This window comes from Ovis canadensis, chromosome 11 (assembly GCF_042477335.2).
Source record: "Ovis canadensis isolate MfBH-ARS-UI-01 breed Bighorn chromosome 11, ARS-UI_OviCan_v2, whole genome shotgun sequence".
In the NCBI taxonomy this organism is placed as follows: Eukaryota; Metazoa; Chordata; class Mammalia; order Artiodactyla; family Bovidae; genus Ovis; species Ovis canadensis.
The window spans coordinates 56,671,763-56,684,325 of NC_091255.1; the positions used below are offsets into that span (position 1 = coordinate 56,671,763).

At 52.8% G+C, this 12,563-nt stretch overlaps 1 protein-coding gene across 1 annotated transcript in view; it reads right to left on the bottom strand.

Moving 5' to 3' along the window:
• ERN1 (endoplasmic reticulum to nucleus signaling 1) overlaps positions 1-12,563 on the bottom strand; it is an 83,312-nt gene that overhangs the window by 17,676 nt on the left and 53,073 nt on the right. The window contains exons 7-12 of the mRNA XM_069541756.1: positions 11,171-11,272; positions 9,500-9,761; positions 7,927-8,005; positions 6,533-6,698; positions 3,628-3,746; positions 43-234 (exon numbers count right to left, since the gene is read on the bottom strand). Coding sequence (XP_069397857.1) covers positions 43-234; positions 3,628-3,746; positions 6,533-6,698; positions 7,927-8,005; positions 9,500-9,761; positions 11,171-11,272 — 920 coding nt within the window. The remainder of the gene's footprint in view (positions 1-42; positions 235-3,627; positions 3,747-6,532; positions 6,699-7,926; positions 8,006-9,499; positions 9,762-11,170; positions 11,273-12,563) is intronic.

A 12,563-nucleotide genomic window follows, 5' to 3' on the forward strand; every position in this document is an offset into this window, starting at 1 on the left:
GAAACGTGTGGGCGGGATGGGGGGGAAGGAGCAGAGCCTTACCAGGGGGTAGGTGATGATGAAAGCCACCCAGCCGATGAGCAGGAAGGTGCTCAGGATGATGGTGGCCATGTCCTTGAGCACGGAGTCCACAGGGGCCTCGGGCTTGGCAGGGGCACGATCGAACTTCTCTTCCACGGCCGGAGAAACCGTGGTAGGTGCGTTTTCTGAAGTCTGGTCAACCAGGTCGATGACCTTATGTGGGAGAGAGTGGCGACATCACTGCTCCATTTCCAGCCAGATATAAAAGAGCCAAACAATCAGGAGAAGCCGTGACTCAGCTCAGATGGGAGTGGGGTTTAGGGGAGAATGGATACACGTATGTGTATGGCTGAGTCCCTTTGCTGTCCACCTGAAACTATCACAACATTATTAATCGGCTATACTCCAATACAAAATAAAAAGTTAAAAAAAAAAAAAAGAGAAGCCATGATTATTTATGAGGAATGACTATGTTGTGAAATATGTTGGATTGTTTTTAAGGCCCACCCAAGACCACAAAGCCAGATAACTGTTGCCCTTTTCAAAGCAACTGCCTTGAGAGGCCATGTGCTATTGCAGTGATGGAATCATTACTCAAAAAAACAGTTTCTAGAGAAATACTTTTGAAAGTGCCTTCACATGCCATATTCTTTCGAAAATCCTTATTAAAGGCAAAACCCTCCTTGGACAGTAGATTTGCTGTTTGGGGAAACTCTGAAATCATCGGTAACAAGTCTGGTAGAAAGCTGGTGGTCCACTTGATAACAGTATTTCACATTAAAAAGGAAAACACACAATCACACAATCTAGGAAGTAATAAAGCAACTTTCCAACGTTGCTTGTAAACTTTCAGTGCGACTCCAAGCACAAAACCATTTATTCAAACAGTCCACTATATTTCAAAGTTTTCAAAAAGCTTTAGGGTCCTTTGTTAAGCCCCAAATTAATTCAGATAAAGTGGAGTTTTTCTCAAACTCTTCAGAAACTCTAGGACTTCTAGAAAAATGCATTGATTTGTTCTGGGACATCTACTTGTCCAGGCGTGCTTCAATTATTTGCTGGATGAGATGGACACACAGCCTCCTTGGCACCCCCATGCACTCACGCCTCCCTCCGCCTCCCTCGGGCCCACCGCCGCCTGTGGGGGTGTGTGGGTGGCCTGGCTAGTGGCAGCTGAGGAATGTTTGCTGACCATGTGACCAGAGACACACCACTCATTTGGTTATATTTGCTCAAGTGTGTTTGTTTTACAAAGTTACTCTTCAGTTCAGTTCAGTTCAGTCGCTCAGTTGTGTCCGACTCTTTGCAACCCCATGAATCGCAGCACACCAGGCCTCCCTGTCCATCACCAACTCCTGGAGTTCACTCAAACTCACATCCATCGAGTCAGTGATGCCATCCAACCGTCTCATCCTCTGTCGTCCCCTTCTCCTCCTGCCCCCAATCCCTTCCCAGCATCAGGGTCTTTTCCAATGAGTCAACTCTTCGCATGAGGTGGCCAAAGTACTGGAGTTTCAGCTTTAGCATCATTCCTTCCAAAGAACACCCAGGGCTGATCTCCTTTAGAATGGACTGGTTGGATCTCCTTGCAGTCCAAGAGACTCTCAAGAGTCTTCTCCAACACCACACTTCAAAAGCATCAATTCTTCGGCGCTCAGCTTTCTCTATAGTCCAACTCTCACATCCATGCATGACCACAGGAAAAACCATAGCCTTGACTAGATGGACCTTAGTCGGCAAAGTAATGTCTCTGCTTTTCAATATGCTATCTAGGTTGGCTATAACTTTTCTTCCAAGGAATAAGCGTCTTTTAATTTCATGGCTGCAGTCACCATCTGCAGTGATTTTGGAGCCCAAAAAATGAAGTCTGACACTGTTTCCACTGTTTTCCCATCTACTTCCCATGACGTGATGGGACCGGATGCCATGATCTTCGTTTTCTGAATGTTGAGCTTTAAGCTAACATTTTCACTCTCCTCTTTCACTTTCATCAAGAGGTTTTTTAGTTCCTCTTCACTTTCTGCCATAAGGGTGGTGTCATCTGCATATCTGAGGTTATTGATATTTCTCCTGGCAATCTTGATTCCAGCTTGTGTTTCTTCCAGTCCAGCGTTTCTCATGATGTACTCTGCATATAAGTTAAATAAGCAGGGTGACAATATACAGACTTGACATACTCCTTTTCCTATTTGGAACCAGTCTGTTGCTCCATGTCCAGTTCTAACTGTTGCTTCCTGACCTGCATACAGGTTTCTCAAGAGGCAGGTCAGGGGGTCTGGTGTTTCCGTCTCTTTCAGTCTTAATACCAGACAAATGCCCGCCAGAGTATTTCAATGGACTTTCAGAGGACTCTTTGCTCAAGATGGAACGATTATATAGGAAAATCTCCATGACAGCCATCTCTGAGTGTTAGATTAAGGGTATTGTTTAATTTTCTTTTTAAACTTTTGTTTTCTAGGTGTTTAATAACAAATATGCTAGGCTTTACTCAGATCAAAATCAGATCCAGATTTTAGGGCCCTGATCCCCCTCCAACCTGGCTGCCTCCAGAGACGAGGGACAACTCAGCACGTTCCAGAATCTTAAACATCCACGTGATTTTCTTTCCATTTCCCTCTGGATAAAAATCTAAATCTCTAACGTGAATTTGATATGATCACAGCCCTCCCCCCACATCAGCCAGTTACTCCCCTCTTTCTCTGGCCCTGCCCACAGGCCCTTCTCAGTCACAGGACCCCCACCGGCAGGGCTGCAGGATCCTCCAAGCCCGAATGGCCTCTGGGCCCCAACCCCCAGCTCCCACCCTCCTGCAGCCTCCACACCTGCTCTGTGCCCCAGAGGCTACGCACATGGGCGAGGTGATGGTCTCCCTGCTCCCTGGCTTCCACCAGCAGATGAGACGGGGCTGGAGTTCTGTGGGGCTGCCCAGTGTCTTTGCTGGAGCTCCAGGCTCCACTCCCTCCCCACTGGCTTCAGGCTCAAGTATGCCCTGAGCACCCCAGAACTGCCCATGGAGTGAAGGAAATCCCCCTTGAGTCATCCTAGTTTGGGTGGTTGTCTGCTTCTGGCTGAGACCCTGAAAGCAGGCTTCATTTCCCCGGGCTCAGGAGGGCGACCTGGGCCAGGTCAGGCGGGCTTCCCGAGTGCCCACACCCACTCAGCAGGCACCCTGGGTACCTGCCAGACCAAGAGGCCAGAGCAGGCCAGGCCTGGCTGGAGAGCACCTCAGTCTCCCACCTGCTCTCTCGGCCAGCTCTCCCCTCACTGCTCGGCCTAGAGCACGGCTTCTGTGCAGTCACCTGACCCTGTCTCCCACGGCTCCCTGCCGGGCATCCTACAATCCCGTCAGGCTGTCTCCTCAGCCCCAGAGACGGACGCACAGGGTTAACCCTGCTCCGGGCCTGCACCTCCACCTGCGTCCCTCTAGCGCGCCCACCGCCTCTCCCACAGGGCCCCTCCCACTGTCGGCCCTCAGCACTTTGCTGTGGATTCTCCTGTACCCCTGCCCCTCCTGAGTGGAGTGCAGGCCCTAAAGGCAGGACAAATGCCTTACTGCCCAGCCTCTGACTCGGGGCCCGGTGACCAACTGTCCATGTCCCCACTCACCTTCTCAAAGCTCTTCTTCTCCGAGTCGGCAGGAATCACGTTCTCCCGGTGTTTGGGCAGGTTGTTGGGGAAGCGCTCCAGCATTTTGGTGGATGCCGACAGTGGGGTTTCGTGGTGTCCTGTGAGAGGAAGCATGGCCTCTAATGAGAATGGTTTCCCCACATGGTGGTCGCACTTGACGCTCAACTGAGACATCAGTCGCCACCCAGAGAGGGGCCTGCAATGCAAGTGCTCACGTGTGTAAAGGCAGAGAAGGTGAGAGCTAGGGACTGGAGGAACTCCACCAAGACAGAGCTTTTACCTTCGAAGGCCAAGAATGCAGTATTCTGAATCTCACAATAAGGAGCAAAGACGTGGCCCTGTCATGAGAAGGACCGCGATGTCCAGGACACACGCAGAGCCAGGCACAAGTGTGCGCACGCGCGCGAGCGTGTGCTCAATCATGTCCAACTCTTTATAATCCCATGGACTACAGCCTGCCAGGTTCCTCTGTCCATGGGATTCTCCAGGCAAGAATACCTAGATTCTTGGATTGCCATTCCCTTCTCCAGCAGATCTTCCTGACTCAAGGATTGAACTCGGGTCTCCTGCATTGCAGGTGGGTTCTTTACCATCTGAGCCCCAGGGAAACCCCCAAGGACTAGTCTGAGCTATGTACACTTCTCATTTGGAGAAATCCCCTTGAACTCTCCCTCTAGGTCAGTTCTCTATCTACACCATCAACACTGCTCATTAAGGGAAGCCTAGGTTTGTTTTGAAACATCAAGTTCCCCTCATCTTTCAAGGAACACCGAGATGCAGGATTTCCTGAACTGGCTGCCTGCTTCAGACCTCTGACTCACACTTGCCAGTGGGGCCCAGGGATCTGACCCGGGAGTGTCTCCAGGTACCTCTGAGGCTCGGGAACAGGAGACCCTCAAGCTAAGAGGAGTGAGGCTGCCCCTCCACATGCCACCCTGTGCTATGGCGCTCTGCCTGCTGCTCTCCTGGTTCCAAGCCCTGCCCCTTGGCCGGGCACCTCCCAACACACTGGTGAGCCCAAATCCCCTCTTCTGCCCACAGTCCTTATAAACAGGCCTTCCCCTAGCGGAGCCTTTAGCAGCATCATGGAGGGCACTCTGAACCCGCTGTGCTACAAACGTGACTGTGAGATCCTGAAACACTTCTGCGCAAACAAGACCTGGTCTTCTGTTTTTCCAAAAGAGCCACGAAGCCTGTTTTTCTGGATCTTTCATGGTCTCACATACATATTTCCTCAGTTTCCAGTCGCTTTTCTTAATTTCACCTCTGGCTGGGCTGAGTCTTTGCTGCTACACTCGGGCTTTCTCTAGCTGTAGGACCAGAGGCAGTGCGTGGGCTTCTCCTGGGATGGGTTCTCCTGCTGCAGAGTACAGGCCCTAAGCGCAGGGCCCTAGCAGCTGTGGCTCGTGGGTTTAGCGGCCCCGACGTACGTGGGGTCTTTCTGGGGTAGGGGTCAAACCCGTGTCCCCTGCATTAGCAGGCAGATTCTCAACCACTGGACCCACAGGGAAGCCCAGTTTCCAACAATTTTTTCATTCTTAACCACTGGTAGACAGTCAATGCAACCAGTAACTGCTACATAAAACCAAGTGGCCCTGTGATTTTAACGGCCTCTGCCCATCAGTTCTTTTTTTCCTCTGCTTTGGGCCCATTCACAACATGCTTTCCAAACTACATCTGTTCAGGAAAAAGGGTAGAATATTTTGTTATCTCCTATGCTCATTATTTGGTAAAAATAATAACCAGAAGAAGAATGGAACAAGGAGTCAGGATGAACAAAGAACAGCAAGGCCTGGACGACGGCAAAGGGACCCATGGGGGCTCTAGGACATCTCGCTTCCTCTCTGTGATGCCCAGTTACGCCCCTCTGGTGTGTAAAGGGAGAGATGACACCCGAAGGCAGCGAGTGTGACCGATGAAGGCAGAGGTGACAGGAGCTGCGTCTCTGGCGGGCGTCCCAAGTAACTAGCGTAACCCCCACCCAGATGCCACTGCCTGGCTGCCTCCCGGGTGTGCAGGCTCCTCGGCGGCTCCACCTCCCGTTCCCGGCACCCCAGGCCTGACCTCTCTCTGCTCTGGCCCCAGCCCGCACGAGCGCTGGGGGAGAAGGGTGGGGAGAAAGCTCATCAGCCCCTGTACTGCACCCGCTCCGGGGCTTGGAGATGGCAGGATCGGGGAGTAGACGCCACACAGGAAGGGCAAACCCGATTAAGAAAACTCCGTGTTGCTCTAATTACTTGGGATGCTTGCCAACAGCTCCTGTCACCTCTGCCGTCCTCGGTCACACTGACTCACAGGGGCCTCCAGCCTGGGGGCCAGCAGGGATGGCAGCAGAAATAGAAGAGAAGGGGAAAGGGGCCATCCCACACCCCCGGGACTTCTGCCTGCTGCGGCTCCTGCACCTCAGTCCGGCCTCTGACTCTCTTCCAGCCTCAGTCCCTCCTGGGTCTTCAACTCATTCCTCTCCCACTCCCCCTTGGTCGCCCACACCAACTCCCAAGTGAATTCTCCCACAAAGGATGCCTGCTTCCTTGACTCTTAACTGGATATAACAAGGGTGCTGACCTTGCAAAGGGGTCATTTGTGGGAAATAAGGAAATACTCGAAAGTGCCTGGCACAGACATCCAACATGCGTCAGATCACTGCACAGAGCTTGTAATATTTAGTACTGGGATTTTGGAACATTAGTCAAATGATTTCTGAGAACTGACTTGGTAATACAGCTAGACTGTTTTGTTTTCCTTGGGGTTAAAATAGTCCACGGTCTGAAAAACCAACGTGGACAGGCTCGGAGCACAGAGCTGAGGGCTATGACTGGTAATGTTGTCTCTTGGCCACAAGGAGGCAGCAGGTCATCGTCGGCGCCCCGAGGAGCTGACTTACCAATGAGCAGCCAGTAGTTCCGCAGGTAGTTGAGCTTGCTCTTTCCTTTGAGCCCGGGGTCGAACTTCAGGTCTGTGCTGGGCGTGATCACACACTCCCCTTTGTCCCCGATGGTGACACCGTCGGTCTGGGGGCCTTCCAGCAAAGGAAGGGTGCTGCCCCGGGGCTGTGAAGACAGACCGGAGTGGGGCTAGGGGTGGCTGGTAGGACAGCAGTATTCCCGTGCAAGGCTGGTTGGGAAGGCAGTTCAGTTCAGCAGCTCAGTTGTATCCAACTCTTTGTGACCCCATGGACTGCAGCACGCCAGGCTTCCCTGTCCATCACCAACTCTGGGAAGGCAGAGCGGGACTCAAAGGCCCCAAGATGGGGCAGGAGCAGCCCTTTCCCCAGGGTGTGACAACGCTGCCCTGATGTCTTTTAAAATTTGGCTCTTTCTATTTATTTATTTACTTATTTATGCCACACTGTGCGGCATGTGGGATCTTAGTTCCTGGGCCAGGGATCGAACCTGTTCCCCTGCAGGGGAAGTATGGAGTCGTAACCACTGGGACTCCAGGGAAGTTCCTTGGACTTCTTTTGAAATGTGGACATCTCTCTAAATCTGGGAACAGGGAAACAGGAAGGGTGTGTGTGGAATTCCACGAGGGTACTGTGAGAAGCAGATATAACTGATGGAATTCACACATGGTACAAGTGACTGGGGTGCGGATGTTCCAGCTGCGAGCCCAGTGCTGGCTCGGGCACCACTGGACCCTGGCAGGCCCTGCCCTGAGCAGCTGACAGACTCACTGGGAAGACAGGAGACGCCAACCAAACAGCTCAGACACCGTAAGGACCAACACAGCAGCCCGGACGGTGATGCCTCAGACTCTCAGAGACAGGCCGCTTGAGGCGACCTGGCAAGGCTGGAGGAGGCTGGACCAGTCACCAAAGGACGCCCAGGATTTGAGGAGGAAAAGGGAAGACAGGAGTACAATCCAAGTGTGAGGCGCAGCCCAAACAAGGGCTGAGAAAGATGGACTGGAAACTCTCGGAACTCAGGGAGGAGAGGGGCAGTGCAGCCCCCACCGTGACACCAGCTGTGGGGCGGACGGGCACTGCGGGGTGGGCCTGCGGGGGGCCTGAACCCCAGCTGGGGAGTCTAGACTGGAATCCAAACACCAAGGGGAGCAACCGGGGCTTCCCAGGCCCAGGCGGCTGCCTCAGTCACAAGACTCTGCTCATGAGGCAGAACGCGGCACGTGCACAAATTATCTCTGAGGATTTAGGATGCGTGTCTTGTGTCCTTAACAGGATGTTGGCGTATCATTCAGCTGTTCTTTGCTGAAATGGAACAGGAGTGCGTTGAGGTTGCCTCCGTGAGCCCCACCCCCCAGCCCCCAGAGTGGACTTACCACAACGGCGACGCCCTCGTGTACCATCGAGGGGGAGGCATAGAGGCTGGTGGAGTATTTCCCCACATACAGGGTGGGCCTAGGAGACAAACAGACACGTGCAGGCCACTGTCATTTAATCTCTGGACCCACCAAAGGGGGCTTTCAGGAGAGAGTCACAGCCCTGACTACCACCCCCAGGAAGAGGCACACGAAGCCCCAAGCTCTGAGCGTGGAGAGGGTGGGAGGCAAGGGAACTGCCCTGGGCCCGAGGAGAGCGGGACCACGAGCCCTGATGTCACTGATGCCTTTGCCGGGCCACCTGCCTGCAGCCCGGGTTTCCTCAATTGCAGGTGGCGGGTCTGCACCGGCCCATCCCCGCTTCTGGCCTCAGAAGGGACCCTGAGCAATGATCACCCAGGAGAGACTGAGGCTGGAAGGCATGCAGCCACCCCACAGCCTCTAATTCGGCCCAGCCAGCATACTTTGATGGCTGACGGGCCACCAGAATCCCCACCATGATGGCTTGTGGACGCCTAAAGATTCTAGAGGTTCTACAGAAGCCTGGAGAAAAGTCTTATCTGAATGCTTGAAGCAAAGGGGCTGCAGAGGAAGTTCCAGCTGGGTGGGGCTTCTGGGGGGTGGTCTGTCCCTGCCAGGGGCACTGAGGAGGCGAGGGGACCTGGCTTTTGTCTGTGGTCGTCATGAGTGTGAAAACACGAGGCTGCACGTCCAGACCCTGCTAACTCGGGTTACTATCAACAGCCAGTCTTGGGGGTGGGTCACCCACTAAATTCTCTAAACCTATCTCAACAAACATCTTATCTGAACAGTGCTATGAACTCAGAGAACATTTCACGCTCACTTGATCATTTCCACGGCTCAGCAAAATGGGAAACTGAGACTCCGCAAGGCTAAGTGACGGGGTTACAGGCTGTTCGCAGGCGGGGGTGGAGAAACGGGCCTGAGTCTTGGACACACACATACCCTAACACTTTTTTCCTGATTTTTAAAGCAAATACAAAAAATTTTTGGAAAATACAGAAAGCTAAAAACTAAATAGCCTTCCCCGTGCTTCCACCACCAGAGAGAGGTTTGATGGCGCTGCAGCTGCACCGGCAGTCTCTTTCCTGTGTCCTTCCATAATTTTGGCTTCCCCAGTGGCTCAGCGGGTAAAGAATCTGCTTGCAGTACAGGAGATACAGGAGATGTGGGTTCGATCCCTGGGTTGGGAAGACCCCCTGGAGAAGGAAATGGCAACCCACTCCAGTATTCCTGCCCGGGAAATCCCATGGACAGAGGAAGCTGGTGGGCTATAGGCCATGGGGTCACAAAGAGTTGGATGGGACTGAGTGACTAAGCACCCTAGCACCCATAGTTTCAATTTATTTAATACTCAGGAATCTGAAGCATCCAGGGGTGCCCACTTCTTCTGAGGTTTCTGAACAAGCTGTTCTCAGCTGTTTATATTTCTCGTGGCTTCAGGGGTGTCTGCCCCAAGCCCTGGTGCCCAGTGCCTGGTACAGCACACCGCTACAGGCCCAGAACGCCGGGGACGCGGCCCCTGTCTTTCCACCCCAAGTCCTGGACTCACGTCAGCTTGCTCTTGGCCTCCGTCTCCTTGGGGAAGGGGTACTTCCACTTGGTAATGCGCCCCACCTCCCCCGACATGAAGGTCAGGTAGCGCAGGGTCTCCACGGCGACGTTGATGTGCATCACCTTCCGCAGACCCTCGCGCTGCCAGATGTAAAAGGCCACCACGGGGGAAGCGTAGTTTTGGATCCACAGGACGTCCCCAGACTCGCTGTCCACCGTCACCACCAGCCCATCGCCATTGGACACAAAGTGGGACATCTCTGTACGGATCAGATAAACATGGCATGTCAAGTCTCACCTCAGCTTGCAGCCACATCCTCCGTGCTCTTGCCAAGCTGCAGTCACCTGACCAGAGGAAACAGGCCTTCTGGAGTGTTCTCAGAATGCCTCCCAACAACTCTGCTGGCTTTCAGTGAATCTGCTCAGGCTCTACGACAGCGAGAGCTGCCTGGTTTATAAACCGGAGACAGGGTCACCCTCTCACTTGGCGGTGTTCGTTTTTCACTTGGTAATTCAAGTCAATTAGTGGGTTTCGCTGGTGGCTCAGATGGTAAAGAATCTCCTGGGTCAGGAAAATCCCCTAGAGAAGGGAATGGCAACCCACTCCAGTATCCTTGCCTGGAGAATTCCACGGACAGAGGAGCCTGACAGTCCATGGGGCTGCAAGGGCCGGACACGACCGAGTGACTGACACAACACACACACACAATTAGTGGGAGTAAATAGTGGAGGGAAGGGAACCAGAGGAGATCCTGTGAACCTGGCGTTTTACAGCCATCCTTTCAAAGCTACCAATCAAGCTGGAGAGTCAGGGCTGACCACTGACACTGCCCGCACGAGGCCCAGAGGACATCTGTCAGACTTACAGGTACCGGTGTTAAGATGGCAAAATTGGCTTTTAGTTTTCATTTGAGCTGGGGGGATGTTTTCTAGAGAAATAACTTGGGAATGAGCCACAGTTACGGAGGCAGTTGTTCATATCAAACTGACATTTAATTTTGCTTCCCATGGGCTTGAAGTCAATTCCTGCAACATAGAGGGACTCCAGGAAGTGTGTCCTACCTCCTCCAGGGTAAACTTACCACTGTTTTACCTGGGTTCCCTCCATACTTCTCACCCAGGCCCCTGCTTTCAACACTGGCTGTTAAAAAATAGATAAATAAAAGGGAATTCCCTGGCCGTCCAGTAGCTAGAATTCCACACTTTCACTGCAGGGGGCCTGGGTTTGATCCTTGGTCAGGGAACTAGGCTGCAGTCCATGGGGTCGCGAAGAGTCTGACACGACTGAGCGACTTCACTTTCCCTTTTCACTTTCATGCATTGGAGAAGGAAATGGCAACCCACTCCAGTGTTCTTGCCTGGAGAATCCCAGGGACAGGGAGCCTGGAGGGCTGCTGTCTATGGGGTCGCACAGAGTCGGACACAACTGAACCGACTTAGCAGCAGCAGGGAACTAAGATCCTGCAAGCCACGTGGTACAGCCAAAAAAAAAAAAAAAAAAACCCCATTGACTGTTTAAGTATCTACTACAAGTCCATGGAAAGTCCAAAATCTGGTGACCAAGAAGGTCTTAAAAGGAAATTCGGTTTTCTGGAACCCTCGTTTCCCCACAGGTCCTAAGTACCCGCCTGACCTCGCCATGCCAGGGAGGCGGGGGTGGGCTACTTACTGTAGTCCCCATCGTCCTCAGGCAGCGCGGCCGCGTAGTCAAAGTAGGTGGCGTTCCAGCGCAGCTCGCGGGTCTTGGTGTCGTACATGGTAATGGTGTATTCTGAGTGGGGAGCACACAGCAGCCTGTTACCGGAGGGGCCGTCCATGTAGGGAGAGAGAGGCCACGGGGAGGAGGACTGGAGTCCCAAATGCACGAGCGAACCCGGCCCACAGCCTGTGCAGCAGAGACAGGCCGCCTATGCTGTGTCCTTGAACTCAAGGCTCCCGAATCATGAGCAATGTCCTGGTGTTGTTCTAAGCCACTTAAGTTTTCAGGTAGTTTACTATACAGCAATAGAGAGCGGACACTAGAAATCGGTACCTAGGTGTGGGATGGTGCCAGAACAGAACCCTAAAACGCGTGGCACTGACTTTGGGACTGGGAGGCAGATGGAAGCTGGAAGAGCAGTAAGGGAACAGCTGACGGAAGCTGAAAACGATGACCCAGGTTAGCTGGTGGTGACACAGTTACTAGTTAAGACCACTTCTTGCCATAACTTGAAAAACAGAAAGATTTAAGCAAGTAATGAACTTGTGGCTCTGACTAAGGAGATTTCCAGGCAGAATGCAGAACACGCCAAATGGTTTCTCTTAACTGTGCGTGGTAGGACACAAGGCCTATAAGCTAAAGAGGAAACCACTCTGTTTTCAAGTTGAATGTAGAGGAAATACAGAAGGTCCAGGACTGATGCTCCAGCTGGAAAAGACTCTCAACATAAAAAAATGGCCTTGGGGAGGGACTTCGCAGGTGGTCCAGTGGTTAAGAATCTGCCTGCTAATGCAGGGGACATGGGTTCGATCCCTGGTCTGGGAACTAATATCACACATGCTGCAGGGCAACTAAGCCTGTGCGCCACAACTACTGAAGCCGATGCACCCTAGAGCCTGTGCTCCACAACAAAAGAAACCAGCACTTCGAGAAGCCCCTCACTGTAATGAAGGGTAGCCCCCATCTGCTGCAACTAGAGAAAGCCCACACACTGCAGCAAAGATCCAGCACAGCCAAAATAAATAAATCACCTAAAAGAAAAAGGCCTTAGGATGAAGATCAGGTTCAGGTGCTTCCAGTAAAAAATGGCTTCAGGGTTAAGGCCAGATCAAAGATGAGGCTGTAAGACCCTCCTCTGAGGCCTCAGAAAGGTTCAAGGTGATCCTCCATAGATCTGCTTCCCCTTGTCGCTCTGTCTGAGCTGTCCGTTATTCTTATGGAGCAGCGGCGGGGGCCAGGGCTGCGCCTGTGACATTTGGGAGGCGGGCCCCTGGAGCAAAGGGCCGCCCACCCACCCACTCATTCGCTGCAGCCTCTGAGCCACGGCCACGTGTCAGCCTCACGCCAGGTGCGGAGACTCAGC